Source organism: Pristis pectinata, chromosome 6, assembly GCF_009764475.1.
Source record: "Pristis pectinata isolate sPriPec2 chromosome 6, sPriPec2.1.pri, whole genome shotgun sequence".
NCBI lineage: Eukaryota > Metazoa > Chordata > Chondrichthyes > Rhinopristiformes > Pristidae > Pristis > Pristis pectinata.
The window spans coordinates 98,427,028-98,449,390 of record NC_067410.1 but is presented as its reverse complement, the minus strand read 5'-3'; the positions used below and the strand labels follow the sequence as shown (position 1 = coordinate 98,449,390).

The 22,363-nt window shown below is 41.5% G+C and overlaps 2 protein-coding genes across 2 annotated transcripts in view; one reads left to right on the top strand and one right to left on the bottom strand.

Annotated features, from left to right (window-relative positions):
* trip12 (thyroid hormone receptor interactor 12) overlaps positions 1-11,945 on the bottom strand; it is a 107,638-nt gene extending 95,693 nt beyond the window's left edge. The window contains 3 exon segments of the mRNA XM_052017189.1: positions 8,772-8,847; positions 10,603-10,841; positions 11,809-11,945. The gene's annotated coding sequence lies outside the window, so the exon portion shown is untranslated.
* Positions 11,946-12,096: 151 nt separating this feature from the next.
* LOC127571116 (F-box only protein 36-like) overlaps positions 12,097-22,363 on the top strand; it is a 38,048-nt gene continuing 27,781 nt past the window's right edge. The window contains exon 1 of the mRNA XM_052017187.1: positions 12,097-12,216. Coding sequence (XP_051873147.1) covers positions 12,121-12,216 — 96 coding nt within the window. The 5' untranslated portion in view covers positions 12,097-12,120. The remainder of the gene's footprint in view (positions 12,217-22,363) is intronic.

The following is a 22,363-nucleotide window of genomic DNA, read 5'->3' as shown; positions in this document are numbered from 1 at the left end:
GGAAGTGATTCATGAACATTCTCAGGGTCTCCTTGAAAAAATTGTAACATCCTCACCAGTTTGAGATTCCCTGATAGGATTGCTGCAGATGGAAGATGAGTATCCAAGAAAACACCGAGCACCTCAAGTATTTTCAACAAGAGCAAGTCTACATTTGCTCTCTATGCAAGAGACCACACAGAGTTTCACTTGGCAGATGTGGGCTTGGGGGCAGTGAATAGCAAGAAATTTTGTAAAGGGTGTTGCAATTTGTCTGTTACACCAAAAGCTGATGCAGTTGGGTACAGTTTCTTTGGAATATTGGAAGAGAAAAATGTTTTCTGATTAATGTGGAGGCTGGCAGAGTGGAAAGGCAAGGGGAACTTTAATTATCAATCAAGTAAGGACTCCACCCACCATGGTGGAGGGGAATCCAGTGCATAGCATTTGTTGATTAATGCAGTACAAATGAAGGAGTCCTTACAGATGGTGTAGACCAAGTAGCTGTGGAAGTCATTTGACTCAAAGATATCGATCAGTTGCTCATCTCCAGACTCAACTTTACCTTCATTTCTGAGGATAAACTGTCAGCCAAATTCCATAATAGGTCCAGTAACTTCCATAGTGACTTCAAATACACCCACATTCCCCTGCTACGTGACATAACAGGGGAAACGGAAGGTCATTCGAAGCATCTTCTTCCGCAATCATAGTGGATGGAGCCTTTTATTGATTTCTTCCATTTCTGATCTCCAAATCTCCATGCCAATTCCTCTACTCATCTTTGACTCAACCAGCTTTACATTTAACAGAATAGCATGCCAAACATCTCCACACTGCCACCCTTCTCAACACAAAAGACTCTCTATGGGCATCCTCAATCACTAGTTCCCCAACAGCACTAACACTTATATGTCACCCTCCCTTGCAAGCACATTGAAACCTCCTACTCCTTAACTTCCTCCCTTTTCAAACATTTTCCCCCAAGTGAAATAGCAATTTAATTGCAGTTTTCAATTTAATGTGTTGTCTTTGTTTCTCACAATACATTCTTCTCTACAATAAGGATAACAAAAGTAGATTGATCACTTTGCAGACCACATCTTTAGTCCACAAGTGTAACCCTCAACTTTCAGTTGCTTGCCGTACTATTTGTGTCCCATTCCCACTCTTTTGGTCCATCTTATATACTGTATGGCTAACATTACTGTTGTTGGCTGAATCACAGGTAGTGGTGAGTCAGCATACCGGAGTGTGATAGAACATGTAATTGAGACATACCACAACAACAACTTCTCACTCAGGGAAAAAAACTCGGCAGTGAAAAGTCAGTAGCTTTAAATTCCTGGGCATTAACACACTGGGTGACCTGTCCTGGGCCCAGCATATAGATGCAATCACAAGGAAGGCACAGCAGCATCTTTACTTTCTTAGGTTAAGCCTGTCACTGAACACTAACAAATTTGAACAGATGCACTGTTGAAAGTATCCTGACTGGTTGCATCATGGTCTGGTATGGCAATTTGAATGTGCAGAAACACAAGCTGCAGAGGGTAGTAGACTCAGTCCAACACATCACGGGCAGATCCTTCCCTACCATCGGTCATATCTAGAGGCATTACCTCAAGACAGCAACATCCAAAGATTCCCACCATCCAAACCATGCCACCTTCTCGCAGCTACCATCAGGCAGGAGGTACAGAAGCCTGAAGTCCCACACCACCAGGTTCAAGTACAGCTACTTCCTTTCAACCATTTGGTTCTTGAACCAACTGGCACAACCCCAATCACTACAGTTTAGCAACACTGTGGCCACACTGATCAATTTGCACTAAAATGGACTTTATTTCTGTTCTACTTGTGTCCTTTCTTGCAAAAATTGTGTTTTGTTTTTTTCTTGTGAATGCTGCTTATATGATGCAATGCACCTGTGATGCTGCTGCAATTAAGATTTTCATTGCACTTATGCACAAGTACATGTATGCACATGACAAAACTCAACTTTGACTTTGTTCTGAAGAAACAATATATTCAATGACCTCTTCTGACAAGGCACTTTACCACCTTCCTGATTCAGCAGGAGTTCAACAAATTTCAGGTAATGACTTTATTCCTTTTAAATGTCTCTCGATTCAGTTTCCTTCCTCACAATGTCCTAATCTACCTTTCACCTTGAACCATTACATCTGTGAGCATTTAATCTTTCATGCCTTCCAACCTGCAACAAATCCCCTATTTTCCTTTTCTACCACTCAAATTATGCTCCCCCTCCCCATCCACCCAGGTTCTGGTCAAGGATTAACAACCTGAATGTTAACTGTTTCACTGCATAGATACTACCTAGCTGGCTTAATATATTTTCCCCATATTTTCAATACCTGCAATATTTTGCTTTTGTAAAAAAGAGACAACTGAAAATGACTCAATGAATCACAATGGAAAGATTGCAAAGTTTAACATTGGATAGCTCAGGTGGGATGGTGAAGAGAGAAAAAGATCAGAATGTAAGGAACAAAAATTCACATGATCATTGTACAAACATAGCATGCATCACCCAGTGCCTGCTTACATGAAAATTTTTAATGCATTTGTTGGAAACCTCAATAAAAACAGTAAATGCTGGAAACACTCAGCAGGTCAGGCAGCATCTATGGACAGAACAGCAGAGTTATTGTTTCAGGTTGAAGACCAGATTGTTTCCACTAATTTGCCATTTTGATCTACTGGCTCTTCATGAAGAAAATTGACAAAAAGGTGTGGGGGGAAAAAAAGGCCTCTGCTGAAAACATCTGCTTCTCGACAATCAGGTTTAGCTAGAAATATTTCCCAATATGTAGAGCACGTGGCAAAAAATCCACTGCCGAATGTGTCACATAATACTTCCGTAGTTGTGTGCATCATTCCAAACTCATTTATGCTGTAAACTAAATCCAGGCCTTGTCTACAATAAGATCTTTGTCTGATTATTACATACTTAGAGGTGGGTTGATGGGGATTTATTAGGATGCACACTGAAAATAGCATCACATCTAAAATTTTATCTAAAACCTGGGTTTGCTGTTTTTGGAACTGATAAATTAGCTTGATTTCTATAGACTCTTAATCATGACTTTACGAAGGCCTCTCTTGGGATTTGCGGATTACCAAAAGCATGGATTTTCTCAAAGATTAAGCTTCACAATTTTAAAACTTCTTCCACAGTGCTTAAATAGATTTCAGCTGAACTCAACTTCAAAACAGGTTAACTTTTCAGTTAAGTAGTGCCCAATTAACAGTTAGTTAGGTTAACTGCAAGTATTGACCATTAGAACCAGGCAACCTTCACAAAATATATACTAATTCCCAATGTACACTGATGACCTTTCCTTCACATATCCCCACTAACTTCATAACTGTCAAACCAGAAATGTCCTTTTATATATACATAAAAAAATTTCATCCTTGTATCATGTGGGTGTGCCAAAAACCTTACAATTTAGATAGGCAAATAAGAAAATAAAAGCACAAAATTCAAATCACCACTGCCTACAGCAACCAACATTCCATGGACATTCAGCTAGACAATATGCAAGTTGTATTTCCCATGTACAAGTAACTTTATTCCTCCAGATCTCTCAAGTTTAGTCAAATATGGAAATATTAGATTATGAATATAATATCTGAAATCAAGCTTGTATTTCATTTAAGGCTAACACAAAGCCAAGCTGAAATTAATTGCTACGCAATACAGCATAGAACCAAGAATCAAATCACAAATAATCACTTTCACAACTCCAGTATAATAATCAATCTGGACAAATCCTTTGCTAGTTTCCCAGTGGATTCTTAATGTAGCATCATCAGGAATAGTAGTTTTAGTTTCAGGTGTGAAGTAGCAGAAATGCAACTTGAATTATAAGGCTCAAATCATTAGGGGCATGGTCTCAAAAGGTACTAGCTCCAGATATTTCGGATGTGCTAGCTGACAACTGGACCATAAAGTTATGGGGTTAAATTCTCATCCCCACCCACATACTCAGGTCACTGGATACTTCAGTTCTAATAAGACAAGAAACAATCTAGCCTGTGTGCCAACACATTATGCTGTGCCTTTATCAATCAAACAATTAGCTGTACAAAGTCTCAGATGTTGCACAATATTTTAAATACATACTGGTCACAGCTGTCCAATTGAAAGGCTACATATTGCTCTAGAAAATTACTTAAAGTCAAATTACCTGCAATTTCTGTAGCACTAGTTAATTGTCAACAAATATTTTAATGTTCAAACAAAATATAGTCTGTCATTTATCTCCATGACAAGACAACCACTTTGCAAAAGCAGTACCTAAATCCTTTTACTGCATACTATTCAAAAACACTTGAATGCAAAGGGTTAGTTAAGTTCAGAACATTTTAGCTGACTGGGTAGATAAACGGTAATAGTATGAACAAGATTTAAACATTCTTGCACCCTATTTGGCAGTTATAATTTTCATTCTTTGCATTTATTGCTCATCTTTCATTGCCTTGAGATAATGCTTTAGCTTCCACCTTTAATCAGAATGCTAAGAGTATAAGGCAGTCCTTCAAATCCATACCAGTTCTCTGCAAGACCAGTACAACTGCACTTGGTCCCTTTTCCCCACCCCCATACCCTGTGTTTTTTTCCCCCCCAAATAGTGATCCAATTTCTTTGAGAGCCATGATTAAATCTTCCTTCACCATTTATTAAATTTCATCTGCATTAACTTTAAAATGCCAATAATAGTTTGATATTACTTATAGGCTTACAGAACTGAAGTCTGCAGCAGTCATCAAGGCCAAATGGCTTACGCTGATATAGACACCTGTGCAGGACTAGAGTCACATTTAAACTAAATGAGTGGAAGACAGCAGGGTTCAACTCAATCCAACAACCAAAGCTATATTTACAGATGTTAGTTTTGTATTACCACTCCTTTTACCTAAAATGATTCCAAATGCCACCATTGTACAGAGAGTTTAAACTTGTTCCTTCCAATATTAATCTATATAACAGTGAAATTATTGTACATACTAAATATTCCATACAAAGGCATCATTCTAACTTTTTTGGGAAGGACTCCCAAATGGAATAAAAGACAAGTTTTTTTTCTTGATTTCATTATGACAACTATTATTCTATATTAAACCAGTCAAAAATTGAATTATTGGCAATTAATAGTATTGAGGCAACATCTTGTGTTCTGCAGGTTCCCATCATTCAACTTGCATAAAACTGAACATGGATGCATTGCATTCCTCTTACGTCTAACCAGCCTTCCCTGTAATACATTGGACCATTTATCTTAACTAACTCCTGTAATAGCAAGTTCCATATTCTCATTCCCATAAGATTTCTTCTAAATTCTTATAATTTTAGTAGCTTGATTTTTGATGGCCCTTCCCTCTAAGAGAAAGCAATGTACTCTAATAACTTGAAATACCTTTTAAGTTATCCTTCAGGCAATTCTATTCAAGTGGAGAAACAAACTCAATTATACTTTTCTGACGTATCGTCTTTGCACTTCTTGAGTGCACCCTCTCCAGTACTTTCATATTCCTTCTATAATTTAGGCTAGAACTATGTCCATTACTCCAAATGTGTCTATCCAAGGTATGGTACAAGCTAACTATCAATACCATCTCTCTGCCAATAAATCCCAAAGCTAGGTTCTCTTTTAAAATTAGCTGCAGAGCAGAGCTTCACTATTTTATGATCAGTGCACTGAAATTCCAATCCCTTTGATTCTCTACCACATTTAGATGCTTGCTTTCAGGAAAAAAAAGGGATATCATATTTCTTACCAAAACAAGACCTCATACATGTTTGAAAGCTTTCAATGATCTGACCATTGAAATTTATTTAATGCATCCTTGCATCTGTTGCAATCCTTTTTAATATTAGCTAGTTCCCACATTCAGGCACTTTGGTGCCATTTGAATCATACTCTTCAGTTCAAAGTTGCAAGCACTAATACAAATAGTAAAGCATGGGCCTGAAACTACTCATTCATTCCCCTTTTCTACTACTACTATGAATAGCTCCCCTTTACACTCCTTGCCTTAAGTCAGCTAGTTATCCATTCTTCCACTTGCTCTTCTATTAATTCAGTGTATTACCTTATGGAACATTTTTGAAAAATATAGAAATTGCATTTACTGCATTAGCCATATACTCTACTTCTGCAAAGCATGCAATGAGGTTGATTAACCAAGGCTTTCCACTTTGAAATCTATGCTGTCTAGATTATACTTTTAAACCCCTTCTTCATTAATAAATTCCATTCTTATTCTGGTACTTACATTAAGCTGACAGATCAAGTTTCCTCAACTGGTTCTTTCTCATTTCCTACAGATGTTACTTTAGTTTTCCAATCATCTTTTCACAATAGCAGCCTAATTCATTATGCTTTAATATCTTTTAGTCTCCAAATTCTTTTATGCAATTATGCATAACTCAAGGTAAAATCTTTTATTTTCATTATCAAATATTTCATTGCATTTTATGACCTATTTCTAATTTCATCATATGATACCATGTCCACATGAAACATTTCCTTGATAAGTACTGTTTATGTAACATGTGATACTTCAGTACAGTTTTAAAACCATTGGCTCTTATTCAAGTTTTCAAATGAGGCATTTCAATTAAGTTGAATTGACTAGCCTTCAAGAACAACCTTTATGCTTGGAACAAGTCCAGCTAGTGTTGAGTTTGCCCCTTGAACTGTAATGGCTTCAATTTTACCAAGTTTCTGCAATGCTACACTCATTTAAGTGCTGCCCTAATATCAACATTTATCGCGCTCACTACTTTCTTTCACCCAAACTGTAATTATGTCTGGAGTGAACATGACCTAACAGAACCTAAACTGAGCCAACAAGAGCTCCTACCACCTTGCTGATGATTAAAGTACATTCATGGAGCATTAATTAGCAGAATTAGATCTGTACTGCTTTTCATGGTTAGGAACATGTGGGCAATTTTCCACATTCTCTGGCCAATGCCTGGACTGTAGCAACCATGGATTAGCTTGGCTGGAAGTACAACTAGTTACAGAAGACAAACATTCAGCATTTTGTCCAAGATGTCATCAGGCCTCATAGCCTATGCTGTATCCATTACAATTTTTAGTTTCAGGACAACGAAGAATGGATTGAATTGCTTTTGTGATTGCTTTGCTCCTGTACTTTTGTGATTATGGGGACCAGGGCAGACATTGCAAGCACCCTGAAGCAATTGAAGTACCACCAGAAATATAGCATAAAAGAAAATACACAAGTGTTTTCCCCACAGGGGAATTAATTCAAAAATCAAATGTGTTGGTTTATATAAATACCACTGTCATTTATACATCAGTGAAAAAAACAAAATGGAGATGAAAATGACAGATTTGAAGACATTTAGGAGACAAAAATCAAAAGCAGTTTGCAAGATACTTGGTAATTATCACCAAACTGGGAGAAAGAGACATGTACTAAACTATTAGTTTCTGCAGTTCTCTATAAATTTACCATCAAAAACAATAACTTAAGCACTGGGCTCTGCTATTCCCAATTAATGACTTTTCTATTTGATGGCCCTCCCTCACTAATGACACTCATATGTCAGTTAAAAAAGTTGCAAATTCAAGCCACAACTAAGTTTCATTGTCATTTTACACCTGTCTACACCCAATGAATTGCTGCATAACCTTGCTTCTTCACATTCAGACAGGATTCTTTGGCATTCTCTTGAAATTGATCAGGGGATTTTCCTGCGTCCCTAACCAGACTTATCCATAAGCAAATACAGGCAGCCATTTCCTTGTAATTTATGTGGAATATTGCTACTCAAACTATCACATTGCCCTAAAAAAACTAGAATGATTGTGCTTCAGAACAAAATAATTGGCAATGATGTGTCTTGGAGTACAGAGACAAAAGGGGCTAAAATAGGCAAACATGTACTATGCATTGCAGAAATTCAAAAGATTTGTCTCATTCAAATTAGCTAGTGGCCACATTTTATGTAACTGAACTCGTCAATTCTGCATATAGAAATAAAAGAACCGATTCCGTGCAGATTCAAAATATATTTCACTTAGCAAGCCTCCAAAGATCTGAATGAGTCCATTGCCATGACCATAATTTTAGTTTCTATCTACAATCATTTACTTCAGCTATTATCTGCCCAGTAAGTAGTTTTAAGGCTTTGCTCAGCAATGACTGAAATGCCTCAAAACAATTAACTTAATTATGATATATTTTAGAAACACAAGATTAATAAGATGCCAAATGATCCTAAAGCCTTCCTTTATATTTTGGCTTCCATACATCCTCAAATTCCAGGCCAGATGGACCTTCAACAGCCCTTTAGAACAGGGTAACCTGTCAGATATTATTCCTGATTATGAATTTTAATGAAAGATAATGCCAGTATTTTTAACAAAATTAGAGGCTTCACCATTTTTTTAAAATTAGATTCAACACAAGATTCCCCAAGTTCAGGCCAATTAACATTATATAAATGGAGTCAGGGGGTGATCCACAGTTCCAAGAAACCAAATTAACAATATTGGTAAACAAGATGGCAATTGCAATAATCATGTTTAATCTTATATTTATGCACCAGCAAAACAGCATTGGGTTCAAATTTTTCACCCATTACCACTGATTGTCAAGACTGCAGACAAATTGAACTCTTCATTAAACAACTTTCTAACTGATAAAATTCCAAAAATTCGGCATTAAAATGTAATGTATCTGCTTTCAGGCTGTCAATACAAATCTTAGCCCTGTTTACTTACAAATTGTGCAAGGACATCAGTGCCAGATTATATAACCCTCAATGCACCCTGAGCAGGAACATCACGTGAAACTGACCTGTAAGCATAGAAAAAGTTGCAGCCATTTTAACCTTTTTGAAATGATTGTCATTTGGTCTTTTGGTGCAGGAGTAAGATGAGAATGGAAAAAAAACTGTACACGTACTCACTACTAAACAATGAACAATATGTTTTAATTTCTCTAAAGATATCTAATGACTTGATTTTACTCTCATTTTAGGTAGAGTCAAAAATATCTCCAGGAACATGAATTAAGTTATACAAGGAACTACACTTCCCACAATTAAAGAAAACACCTGTAATAGAATTTATTTGCAGATAACCATAATCAGCGTAGGGATTCGTTTGTTAATTTTTGTGGTCATTATTTCATTTGGCATCAAGGTATTCATGCAATTTTAATTTCATACAAGATATTCTTGTATTATAAAGGACCAGAAATCCAGAATAAACCACTTTAAATCTCTTGCTTATCCATGAGATTGTGAAAAGCACTGTCACACCTAATGGAAAGAGATCTACATGGGTAAATCCATCTATAATTGAGGTGCATAAAGCAAACCACACATCTAATCTTGGAATCAATTAAATTCTTACGAGGAAAAAAAGCTGAATACCTACATCAGGAATTATTAATTACTTCAAATCATGATGTTCAATAAAACAATATGCTTTACTCATTCCTTCAAAAGATGAGACTTAAGCTTTAACAGAAAAGTTGTCCATCAGTCACTTGCCAATAATACAAGTTTCACTACTGTCAACAGGCAAGTAATTTCACAACATGGATTTAATGATCATTTTCCCAATTAAGTACCAAGGCTTTTGACTCAAATACAATCTTCCAATACTTAACCACTACCCCACCCCTAATAAACAAGAGGATTTAAACATGGAACTGCTAGTGAAGTCAGATCAAACTTAGTCATGATATGCTTAATGAAAATACTTTGCCAACATTCCTCTGGATTCAAAACTCTACAAAAGTGAGTGGAAAAGCAATTTACTTTCTAGGATGGATGAAAGTTTTATTGTAAAACCAGTGTCTTCAAGTTAAGAAAGTAACATGCCTTAAATCTGAATATTAAACATTAGCTTTATTCCCCCCCCCCCCCAATTTACTGTCAATAATCCAGCCGCAGGAAGAAAAATACATCTCCATACCAAAAACCTAAGCTCTCTTAGAATAACTTAAGTTGTGGATAAAATTCGAGAGGTTGAACATTTAATGCAGATTCGATGGCGATGCCGCTCTCAAAATATTTATTTTACAAATATTCGTGGCAAAACACGCAGACTTCCTAGACCGAATTAAACTCACTTGTTTAACAAAATGCAGAGAAATGAAGGCCGTTGCAGGGTTTGAACAGACGTTGATGAAATGGTACGAACTTTAGGCACTCTATAAAAGTTTCGGTAAATAATCTAAACATATTACAGTCTTTTTGAATTAAGACAGACAATGGGTTTACGGAGATACGTAATGCGTTGGCCATTCCTGTTTACTTTTGCGGCCTACACAATACAGCTACTGTACCGCCATAGTAGTAACAAAATGGTTAACTTATTTTTTTCAACGATAAACATCGCAGCAAAGCACCACCACTATTCTTTGCTGTAAATGTACAACTTGCTTTTCAAAGTACATCTTTAACCCACGAAGACAAAATTACTGCGCGCAGAATGGGGTTATTGTTGTAACTCCAGTCTGGTCCATGGAAAATATTACTAATCAGGCCTAGACAACAGGTCTTTTATTTCAGAGCGTTCATGATGGTTATAAGCGGCCTACCTCGTAGTGGGGTTTAAGCCCAACAATCAGCAGGGAGTGGGTTGAAGCAGCTAGAGTTACTGTCAGGTTCAAGATTAGCTGCCTCTATTCCTTTGTCATAAAGGCATTTTTTTAAAAAAAGACTATAGAAAAGGGGGAGGCAGTGGGGTGTCAGCGTCCAGGCCTGTGTTTCAGCATCAATCCCCGCTGTCGGAGTTACAGCTGTCGCCGGATGTGTGAACGTCAAACACCAAGTGCTGCTGGGAAGGAAAGGGGGGGGGCAGGAGAAAGAGGAAATAATTAAAATAAACTTCCTCTGCAGACCCCCTCCTTCCTTTCCCTCCTCCCCAAAACAAAATCCAAAGTCATTTTTTAAAAAAATAACCCACTTCCGAAATAACAAAAACCTTCAAGAGACAACAAGTAAAAGGTAGCTATTCTGTTCCTTGGCCAAGGCTCAGCCAGAGGCCTCCTCCAATTATCCTCGCACAAACAGGAAAAAAGAACCAGAAGCCAAAATGTGCTCACTCACTTTCAGAAGGTGAAACAAATCAACACTCTCATATAGTATACATATATATATATATAGCCCTACCACCCTCTGGTACTCAAATACTTAAGCAACATTTAGAAGCGGTGGTAAGGGTAGGGAGACCTTGCACACCCTGGCAAGAGATAGAAAGGCTGAGGAATTCATTCTCGGTGCCAGGAAGGGAGGGAAGAACAAAAATCCTCACAAAAAAAAATGTTTTGCGTTACAGATAAAGGATTCACAATGTCCTCTTTTTTCCCCCCCTCTCTTTTTTTTTACTTTGCTGCTTTTGGAAATAAATGTTATTACCTAGTCTGTTCCAATTCTACAGCCTACCACCAGCTCACTCAGTGTCTCTACTTAAAACTCTCGGCCACCGCGGCGACTCCACTGGGCCAGCCGGCCCGCCCGCCCGTTCACCCTGCGCGGCGCCTGTATCCCTCCCCACCGCCGGGCCTCCTTCCCGTTGTTTCAAGTGGGAGCGATGGAGGGGGGGGGGGGGGTGGTGGTAGGTGGTGTCACTCCCTTCCCGGCCCCACAAGCCAAACAAATACGTGTGACGGCTTCCAGCAATAAAACTGCGCCTTCCCTCTTCTTGATTCTTTAGGCTTCCTTTTCCATTTTCTCTAGTGCGAAATAATGTTATGTCCTTCCTTCTTAACGAAAAAAATACCCCTGTAATCCGCTATATTTACAATTATTCAACTCTTCTTGCTCCTCCACCTTCAGGGGTATCACTGCGCGGGGTCATGACCCTCCCCGTCCTGGGAACTGTCCGTCACAGTGACCGGTTGACGTTGGCGATTACACGTCAATTTCTGTGGGGAGGGAAAAAATAGTTTAAATCAGTTCTGCTGAACGTTTCTTTCAAAGTAAAAGCACAATCGAGGGCTGTTGATGAGGCTCTGACGAATTTGCATTGCGTGAACTTGGAGTAAAGTAAAACTAGTCGCAGCTGCTCTTGTTTACATTCGACGCCGTTGCTCTGGCAATAAGAAGCGTCCAAAATGGCCTCTTTACTGCAAGGCACGATTTTTGAAATCAGCGCCCAAGCTCCGCCGCCGAGCAAGGATTATTATCAGCTTTTAGTTACCAATTCAACGGTGAGTATGTTACTCGAGGCCGCATTGAACTACTCAATTGACTTTAACTTGTCGCATGGGCCTGGTGCAATAAAGCGAGTTTGCGGGATGTGAACTTTACATCTACCTGAAAGTCCTGTTCCCGGTATTAAATAGCTGTAATTTGTTTACTTCTGGTGATTTTTTTTGCATGTATTTTAACGTCTTGTATTAACAATTGCAATGTAAGATATGTTTTCCAGTTTTAATTACACCCCCAAGTTATAGTATGTCACCACTGATGAGAACACTAGCGAAGTTTAACATAGAACAGTACAGCACCGGAACAGGCCCTTCGGCCCACGATGTTGTGCCGAACAAATTAAACTAGTAACTACACGCCTAGTTAAACTGATCAGTTCTGCCTACACAATGTCCGTTTCCCTTCTTCCTCTACAATATACATGTACCCATCTAAGAGCCTCTTAAATACTTCTCATATTTGTCTTCTATACCACCCCTGGCATTGCATTCCAGGTACTCACCACTGTGTAAAAAAAATACCCCGCACATCTCCATGGTAATTGCCCCCTCTCGTCTTAAATGCATGCCCTCTAATATTAGACATTTTGACCCTGAGGGAAAAGATACTGTCTGTCTACCCTATCTATGCCTCTCATAAATCTTATAAACTTCTATCAGTCTGGTCTTTGCTGCTCCAGAGAAAACAACCTAAGATTATCCACTTTCTTCTTATAGCACATGCCCTCTAATCCAGGCAGCATCCTGGTAAATCTCTTCTGTACCCTCTCCAAAGTCTCCACATCCTTCCTATAATGGGGTGACCAGAACTGAATGCAATATTCCAGATATAACCTAACCAGAGTTTTATAAAACTGCAACATAAGTTCCTGACTCTTGAACTCAGTGCCTCAACTAATAAAGGCAAGCATGCCATTTGCCTTCTTTACCACCCTATCAACCTATACAGCCACTTTCAGGGAACTGTGGATTTGAAACCCAAGATCCCTCTGCACATCATTAACTTGCTGCTAACTGTCTACTATACCTTTACATTTGATCTCCCAAAGTGTAAATGTAAAGTGACAGTATACTTGGCCAGATTATGCTCCATCTGCCATTTCTCTGCCCATATCTGCAACTGATCTATATCCCGCTGTATCCTTTGGCAATCCTCTACACTATCCACAATGGCACCAATCTTTGTATTGTCTGCGAACTTACTAACCATCCATCTGTGTCTTCATCCAAGTCATTATAATCACAAACAGCGGAGGTCCCAGTATGGATCCTTGCAGAACACCACTACTCTCAAACCTCCAGTCAGAAAAATCCTATTGACCACTACCCTCTTCTATGAGCAAGCCAATTCTGAATCCAAACAGCCAAGTCACTGTGGATCCCATGCATCTTAATCTTCTGGATGAGCCTACCATGAGGGTCCTTGTCAAACGCCTTAGTAAAATCCATATAGACAACATCCACAGCTCTACCTTCATCAATCACCTTTGTCACCTCCTTGAAAAACTCAGTAATTAGTAAGACATTACTTGCCCTGCACAAAGCCATGCTGATTGTCCCTAATTAGGCTATGGTTTTCCAAATGCTCATAAATCCTATCCCTAAGAATCCTGTCCAATAGCTTCCCTACCACTGACATGAGACTCACCGATCTATAGTTCCCAGGATTATCCCTATTTCCCTTCTTGAATAACAAAACAACATTAGCTGCTTGCCAGTCCTCCAAGACTTTGCCTGTGGCTAGAGTGGACACAATGATCTTGGTCAAGGCCACGGCAATCTCAACGTCTCTCTCGATAACCTTGGATATATCCCATCAGGCCCTGGGGACTTATCCACCTTAATATTCTTCAAGGGACCCAACACTACCCTTTTCTTTATCTCAACATGTCTTGATATCTTATGTGATAAAAGAAAACTGTATTTAATTTGCATGTAAATTTTTTTTTGGAAAAGGAAATGCTGGAAAACAGCATCTCTAGACAGAAAAATCAGGTTGATGTTTCAGAAAGGGTGCAGTCAAAACATCAATCTATTTTTTAGTATTTTTTTTTCCTCCATGGATATTGTCTAATATGTTGCCTTTTTGGTATTGCCTAATTGTATAAATTACAGGCTATGTCCCAGAAGACTGGAGGATAGCCAGTGAAGTTCCTTTGTTTAAGAAGCTCAACAGGGACAAACCAGGAAATTCTAAGCCAGTGAACCTTACATCAGTGATGAGAAAATTATTGGAGAATATTCTTAGTGACAGAATTTACTCGTATTTGGAAAAGCATGGTCGTATTAGGGATAGTCAATATGGCTTTGTGCAGGAGAGTTCCTGTCTCACAAATTTAATTGAGTTTTTTAGGGAGGTGACGAAAATGGTTGATGAGGGTATGGCAAAGGATGTTTCCATAGACTTTCGTAAAGCATTCAACATGGTAGGCTGATCAAGAAGATTAAGTCACGTGGTGAGTTGCTAAATTGGATTCAAAATTGGACTGGTCATAGAAGAGGTAGTTTTCTGATTGGGGATCTGTGACTATTGGTGTTGGTTTATTATTGTCACTTCTACCGAGGTACTGTGAAAAACTTGTTTTGCATACCATTGGTACAGATCAATTCATTACACAGTGCATTGAGGTAGTACAGGGTAAAAGCAATAACAGAATACAGAGTAAAGTGTCACAACTACAGGAAAGTGCAGTGCAGGTAGACAATAAGGTGCAAGGTCATAACAAGGTAGATTGTGAGGTCAAGAGTCCATCTCATCGTACAAAGGAACCATTCAATAGTCTTATCACAGTGGGATAGAAGCTGTCCTTGAGCCTGGTGGTATGTGCCCTCAGGTTCCTGTATCTTCTGCCTGATCGGAAGAGGGAATAGAGGATATGGATCATGTGCAGTTAGATGGGATTAGTTGGAGTCATGGTTGGTACAGACATGGTGGGCTGAAGGGCCTATTACTGTGTTCTACATTACTGGTCATCTGCAACTTCAGCAGACTGCAGTTATGGCACACTGTGTGTCCTGGTGATCCTTTCTAATCTTGTTGCCCAAGTTAATCTAATTTGTTCTATACTTTGATTTTTATTCACTCCATTATTTTAAGTTTTATTGACTGATTAGTTTTTATAATTATTTCTGCTCTGAATGTAGTTTTCAGCTGTCTGTATTAACCATTGCCAAAGCTTAAAGAGAAGTGAAGAATCAGCAGTATAGCAGCAATGCACTTGCACTTCTGTGACACATTGTAATGTAGTATAGCATCTAAATTCTTTTTATATAGGAAAATTGTCTTATAAATTGTTGTGAAAATGAAATTTTAGTTTAAAATGTGCTACACTATATGGAGTTGGTTGTTTAGCAGAATGCTAGGAAATGGCTGGAAAATTGAAAGTAATAAAACCATCCATATATTCATGGGAACAGGACATCACTGATCAGCTGTAAGGGACCAACTTGAAGTTCAGGAGTAGCTTGGTGACACTTAAATATCCAGAAGTTTATATGGGTGCATATAAAATACTGGATATTTAATATGGACCCATGTAACTACTGGATATTTATGAGTCACCAAGCTGCTCCTACATGTAGGACACTTTGTTAAATGTACATCAGAAAGTTGAAGGAACATTGAAAGTGGAACCCAGCACATTCAGGTTTACATACCACATTAATGTTGATGTATTGCAGTTGAATACATGACTCCTTAGACCCTCTGGATGAAAAATATGCCATGCCACTATTTTGAAAAATGGGAGCTTACTACCTGGTGTCTTAGCCAACATCAATACCTGAAACACCATTGTTGAATCATGTCTATTTATTATAACATCTCTGTCTGTAAGAACTTGCATGAAAAGACTGGAGGCTGCAATTATTACATTAAAAGTACATGTCAGAAATATGTCAATTGCTATAAAGCATTTTGGGGCATTGTGGTTTTGTGAAAGGCACCATATATAAAAGATTTTTCTGTCTGAATGTTAGAAATAATTGATACCAACAAAAGCAAATCCTTCACCCTGAATTTCCACAGGATTTCCATTGGCACAAGTTATGTGCCTGAGGGATTGGAAATTTGAAATTCTAGGCCTCCACTCAGTCAGCCCTTGACTGCTACTTGTCTGAGCCATACAGATCTTGCATTTGACTCAAACTTATTCTTTGTATCAGAGATGCAGTGAAGCTATATAGCTTTTCATTCTGGGAATTTCTTTGTTTTTTTGCTTTCTTCCACACAACAATTTTTTTTAATCAAAATATACTTTATTCATAATAAAAGAAATTATATACGATAATAAAACAGTTCAAATCTTTACATTCGTGTACAGTTCCATTCTTAGTGTTACCTTTTTATATTTTAAAAAAACACAGCACCAATGGGGTGATACCCCAATCCCATATTTACAATATTTGAGGGGCTTCCTCGCCTGACCCTGCCCCTCCCCCTCCTGTGGCAGAAGAACCCTAAACTGTCATCCTTCCCCACCAAGCCCTTGCGCTGGCTGCGCCCAGCTTCAGTGTGTCCCTCAGCACGTACTCCTGCAGCCTGGAATGTGCCAGTCAGCAGCATTCCCCTATGGACATCTCACAGTGCTGGGAGACCAACAATTTTCGGGCAGACCAAAGGGCGTCTTTCACCGAGTTGATGACCTTCCAGCAGCAGTTGATGTCCGTCTCTGTGTGCATCCCCGGGAACAGCCCGTAGATCAGACAATCCTCTGTTACACAGCTGCCAGACTTGATGGGGAAGCTGTCTGTTTCCCACCCATTGATTTGGACTGTGCTACAGATGTCTGTGTAGAGCAGTTAGATCCAATTCCTGATTCCCTCCCCAAAGCCCATTTTGGAGAGCACATCCAACATGTACGTGTGTGATATCCTGTCGAAGGCCTTCTTCTGGTCCAAGCTGACCAGGCAGGTGTCCACCCCTCTGTCCTGCACGTCGATCGTATCTCTGAGCAGCACAAGGCTGCCAAAGATCTTCCTGCCAGGTACAGCACAGGTTTGGTCCGGGTGGATCACCTGTCCCAGAGCAGACTTGACCCTGTTGGCGATGGCCTTGGACAGGATCTTATAATCCACATTCAACAGTGAGATGGGTCTCCAATTTCTGATGTCCTCCCTCTCCCCCTTCTGCTTGTAGATGAGGGTAATGGTGCCCTTCCTCATGGATTCTGACATGCTGCCAGCCCAAAGCATAGCGTTATACACTTCCAGCAGGTCCGGGCCCATCCAGTCCCACAGAGCCGAGTACAACTCCGCTGGTAAGCCGTCGCTTCTGGGAGTTTTATTCGACTCAAAGGAACAGATGGAGCCAGTCAGCTCCTCCAGGGTCAGTGGTTCATCCAGACTCTCCCACTTGCTGTCATCTAAGACCTTCATGCTAGAGGACAGGAAGTTCTGGGAGGCTGCGCTGTCTGTGGCCTTCGTGTCATACAGACTGGCATAGAAGGATCTACAGATCCTTGATATGTCTGTCTGCGAAGATGTTACTGAGCCATCCTCTTCCTTTAAGGCTGTGGATCACAGAGCTCCCCCCTGTGCACCTTTTGGAAGAAGAAATGTGAGCACGTTTCATCCTGCTCCACAGAGTGGACCCTGGATCAGAAGATAATCTTGGAGGATTCGGAGGCGTGGAGCTGGGCTTGCTGGCTCTTCATCTCTAGGAGTTCCTCCCTCACATCCACCCCCCCTCGACTGCAGAAGGAGGAGTTGCTGCAAGACTGTCTGGAGTTGGCGCAGTCCCCTCTGACTCTGTCTTGCTTTCTGGACCCCCCCCCCCCCGCGGATGAAGAGCCTCTTGATGTTCTCCTTTGTCGCTTCCCACCAGTGCACAGGAGAGTCAAAGAGGGGTTTCACAGTTCTCCAACCTGCGTAATCACTCTTTAGTTCCTCAATGCTCTCTGGGGTCAGCAGCTTCACGTTCAACTTCCATGTCTCCCTGCCTGCCTTCTGGTCTTCCTGTAGGTGACAGGAGGCCTGAAGGAGACGGTGGTCAGAGAAGAACACCGGTGTGACGTCAGTGGATCTGACCGTGATTGGCTCCGACATGAACAGGAAGTTGATCCGGGACCGGGCTGAGCCGTCCGACCTCGACCGGGTGTGTTGCGGCTGTGCTCCACCTGCAGGGGTGCTGAAGGCGTCGCACAACTTGGCATCCTTTACCGTTTCCATCAGGAGTCTGGAGGTGCTGTCCAGTCTGCTGTCAGCACTGCTGGATCGTCCAGTCGCGACGATGATGTGGTTGAAGTCCCCGGCCGGAACGACCGGCTGGGATGTCACCAGCAGCGGTGGGAGCTGCTAGAGGACGGCCAGCCGCTTGCTCCGCACGGGCGAGGCATACACGTTATTTAACCGGAGCAGAGTTTTCCAGTACATCACATCTGCCACAAGGAGCCGCCGCCCCCCCCCCCCCCCCCCAACCACCTCTCTGACCTCGGTGATTGAGAAGTTGCGCCACCCCCCCCCCCCCCCCACCCCACATCAGAATCCCCAGGCTGGAAGCGTGACAATCATTGCCCCCGACCATACCAACAGTCCATGGGTCCACCATCGCGACCACCTCCGATAGTTGTGGAGGTGTGGCAGCCCGCACTCTTGTAAGAAAGTCACGTCTGCCTTGACCTTGGTGAGGTACTGCAAGGCGTTAACACATCACGCAGTGTACTTCACACTGCGCACGTTTAGAGATGCCAGTTTTATCTCCATGGCTCTTTTGGAGTTCAGTTCCAGTTACTCAGTCGATTTTCATTTGTCCTGGGCCCTCATGCCCACAGCTTTGGTGAATTCCCTCACCAATTCCAGGCTCAGGTACTGTGAGGGGTCTCCCCCAGGTGTGGGGCCACTCGTGGCGAGGCCGGTAGTGTCGCTGGGGGTGGATCCGACTGTGCCCCTGTTCCTTTCCCTGGTGGTTCAGTTTCTTTCCTCTCCCGGTGCTGGGTTGCATCAGATGCGGTGCTGCTGCTGGTCTCCCGGAGCTGGGGGGCAATGGGCAGGGTTGTTCCCTCGCTTGTTCCTTTCTGTTGGTTCTCTTCCACGTTCTCTCCTCCATTTTGCCGCTTCCTCTGCCTCTGTCGTCAGCTTCTGCTGTTGCTTTCATCCTCTGATGAGGAGAGGTTGCTGGTGTCCACCTGTTGCATTAGTCTTTTCTTCCCGGTAACCTTGTTTTCTGTGGCCCGTTGTCTCTTGGGTGGTGTCTTTTGTGCCGCCTTCCTCTTCACAGTCTGCCATTCCCTTTCCTGTCCCTCCCTCACTCCCTCTTCCATTGACTCCTCCTCTTGGGGAGGGGGCTGGGGGTTCATGGCTGGGGGCTGGGAGCTCGAGGCGGTCGGGCTGTCCTCACCCTCCCTGGTCTCGGTCTCTTCCGGGACCACTGTCCTGGTGGGGGGATGTTGGTGTTCCTCGGGGTGTTGTTGGTGCTGGCACTCCTCTTATTGCCTGTGCGTAGGTACAGGCCCGTTTTGGGCAGGGCTTGTAGAAGTGGCCTGCTTCCCTGCACAGGTTGCAACATTTGCTCTCCTGACAGTCCTTTGTCTGGTGACCTTCCTGCTTACAGTTCTCGCAGATGACTGCGCTCCACTGGGCTGCCACGTGTCCGGGTTTGTTGCAGTTGCAACACACCCTGGGTTGTCCCATGTACACCATGTATCCACGGTTCCCTCTGATGGCGAACATGGCGGGGGGGGGGCGGGGGTGGATGATGGATCCATTTGCGTCCACTCTCAGCTTGACCTTCACCTGGCGCTTGCTGGTCCAGATCCCAAACAGGTCCTTGATGTCGACGCAGCTTCCCGCTCCCTCGACGTAACGAGCCAGGAAGGTGAGGACGTCCTCAACAGGCACATGTGGATTAAACATGTGCATTGTTACTGTACATTCCTTCTGGGTGGGGAGGGTGAAGAGTGGCTGTGCCTTCAGCAGTGACAGCGGAGCTTTGTTCCCCTTCTCCCGAAAGTCCTGCAGCAGCTTCTGCCATCCTGTCAGGTGCTTGAAGGTAACGTCGAAGTATCCATTACCCGTGAAGTCCTGGAGGCAGTAGATATCCTTCACCTCGAACTTGCAAGTCTCCAGCAAGACCTTTCTGATGAAAAGGTCCCATGTGAAAGGGTTTCCCTCGCTGAGATCCTTCACCGTCAGTCGGACCGTGTTGCAGATCCCTCCTCCCGAGGAGCTCGTCGCTGCCGCCATCTCGATGTGGTGGTTTGCTGAACTGAGGAGTTAGACTGGTTTCCCAGTCAGCATTAGGATCCACCTCTGTCAGCAGGTTTAAGCTCTCATCAGGCGGCCGCTTGATCGTGAAGAGTTCTCGATGTCTTTCCTTCAATGTCACTGTCTCTCGAGATCCACCGCGAATCGATACTACACTGGATCTTAGCCAAAAGGCTGAGAAGTGACAATTTGGGCATTAGGAAGAAACTGACATGCATGCCAGCTTAGGGGAGCAGTTACATCTCACTATAGGGTTCCATCTTTCTTTCTGGCCTCTTTGTAAAGGAGACTTATTGTGCCGAAGTAAAAGTAAGCTTCAGAGCCATTTGGTTTCCAAGCAACTTGCCAGCCTATTAATTACTTATTCCTCATTAATGGACCTCCATGATTATGCCATTCTGGTGTTTGTCCTTTAAGGTTAATGTATTTGCATATCTTTAAAAACTCTAGCACAGTCAGAAACACCAAATTTGTAGTGCTGGCAGTGCTGTGTGTATGCCAGTTTAAAGGAAAAATGTCAGATAAAAGCTGTATAGCTTGCAAGTTCAGATATATATTTGGTCATTTAGAAGGATCGAGAAAAAATTAAAATAATTTCCATCTTCGGACAATCTTCATAAAATAATAGGTAGAGGTGACCCCTGCATAACGGTCATTGGGGTAATGGAAATTCACCTGTCCAGAATTTCCAAATCAATACCCAAAAATTTGAGACATGGAATAAAATTCACTCTCACAGAATTCAGGTTTTTAAAAAAAGAATAAAAAACAATAAACACTTTTTCCAACTCCTGTGTTGACACAGCTTCACGTTACAGAAAATCATGATACGGATGATCTTCTAGGAATGCAACTCCCTTCTTTCTACCCCCCCCCCCCCCCCCCCACCGCCTGCCCTGTAATACAGGGGTGTAATTATTTTCTGACAGAAGTAATGATGGGGTTATCAGTGCTTACCATTATTATTGAGTGGATCCTGCCGCAACCTCTGCGCAAGTGCAGTTGAATTTGGAAATTGACGAATTCTTGATGTTGCTAAAGATTCAACACACAGAACTACTTCAATGCATTTGGCTGAGATTTGTGATACTTGCAAATTAATTGTCTGCAGAATGCATCAGAGAAAGAAATCATTGGTTATGTTAACTGTCCATTTCCCTCTACAGATGCTGCCCGCCCCCACCCCAGCAGCTTGTTTTTTTGCTCCGGATTCCAGTATCTGCAGTCTCTTACATCTCCATGGCATTGGTTATGTTCAGCTTTGAAATATTAATTTTACACAACTGGAGTCTCATTACTTAAGATTTTTTTAATTAAAATAATCCTTGTGTCTTATCTTTCTTTCCCTTCCTTTATTTTTCTTCTCTCCATGATTTTGAAGTCAAGTTAGATCAGTTCTGAGGCTGTTGTGACTGTTGAGGCACCTCATCCTCTTGTGCTTGTCTACTTTGTGCATTCTGTCAGTTGAATCTCTGCCCAGACATTAATAGCAGTTTGCCAGCTCACTTTAATGACTGTTACTTTTCCCTAGTCCTCCACAATTCCCTGTGTTGTGTTCTTGGCAAGAGTGCCTGGACCTCGTGATGAGTCCCAGCCTTTGCAGTTTCCTTTGCCATACAATCTCAAATAATAGTTCATAGCCACCACTTTTTGAATAATTTACTGCTCAATAAGAAGTCTGGTGATCCACACGAGGTGGTCAGCGGTATCAATTCTATAGTCCATCTTTTTATTAAAAGTCTTGCTATAATGCTTCATGGAATGCAAGTGGACTTTAAATAAGACATCTAAACTAAGATGTATAAATTAAAACGAGAGCCTTGTTAAGGATTCTTCAATCTGGTTGAAATGTTCAGGCATGCTGTTGCTTGACCCACTCAAACATGCCACAGATTCTCTGGAGAAAGCCACGCTGCAAAGGATCTCCAGCAACCACTCCTGCACA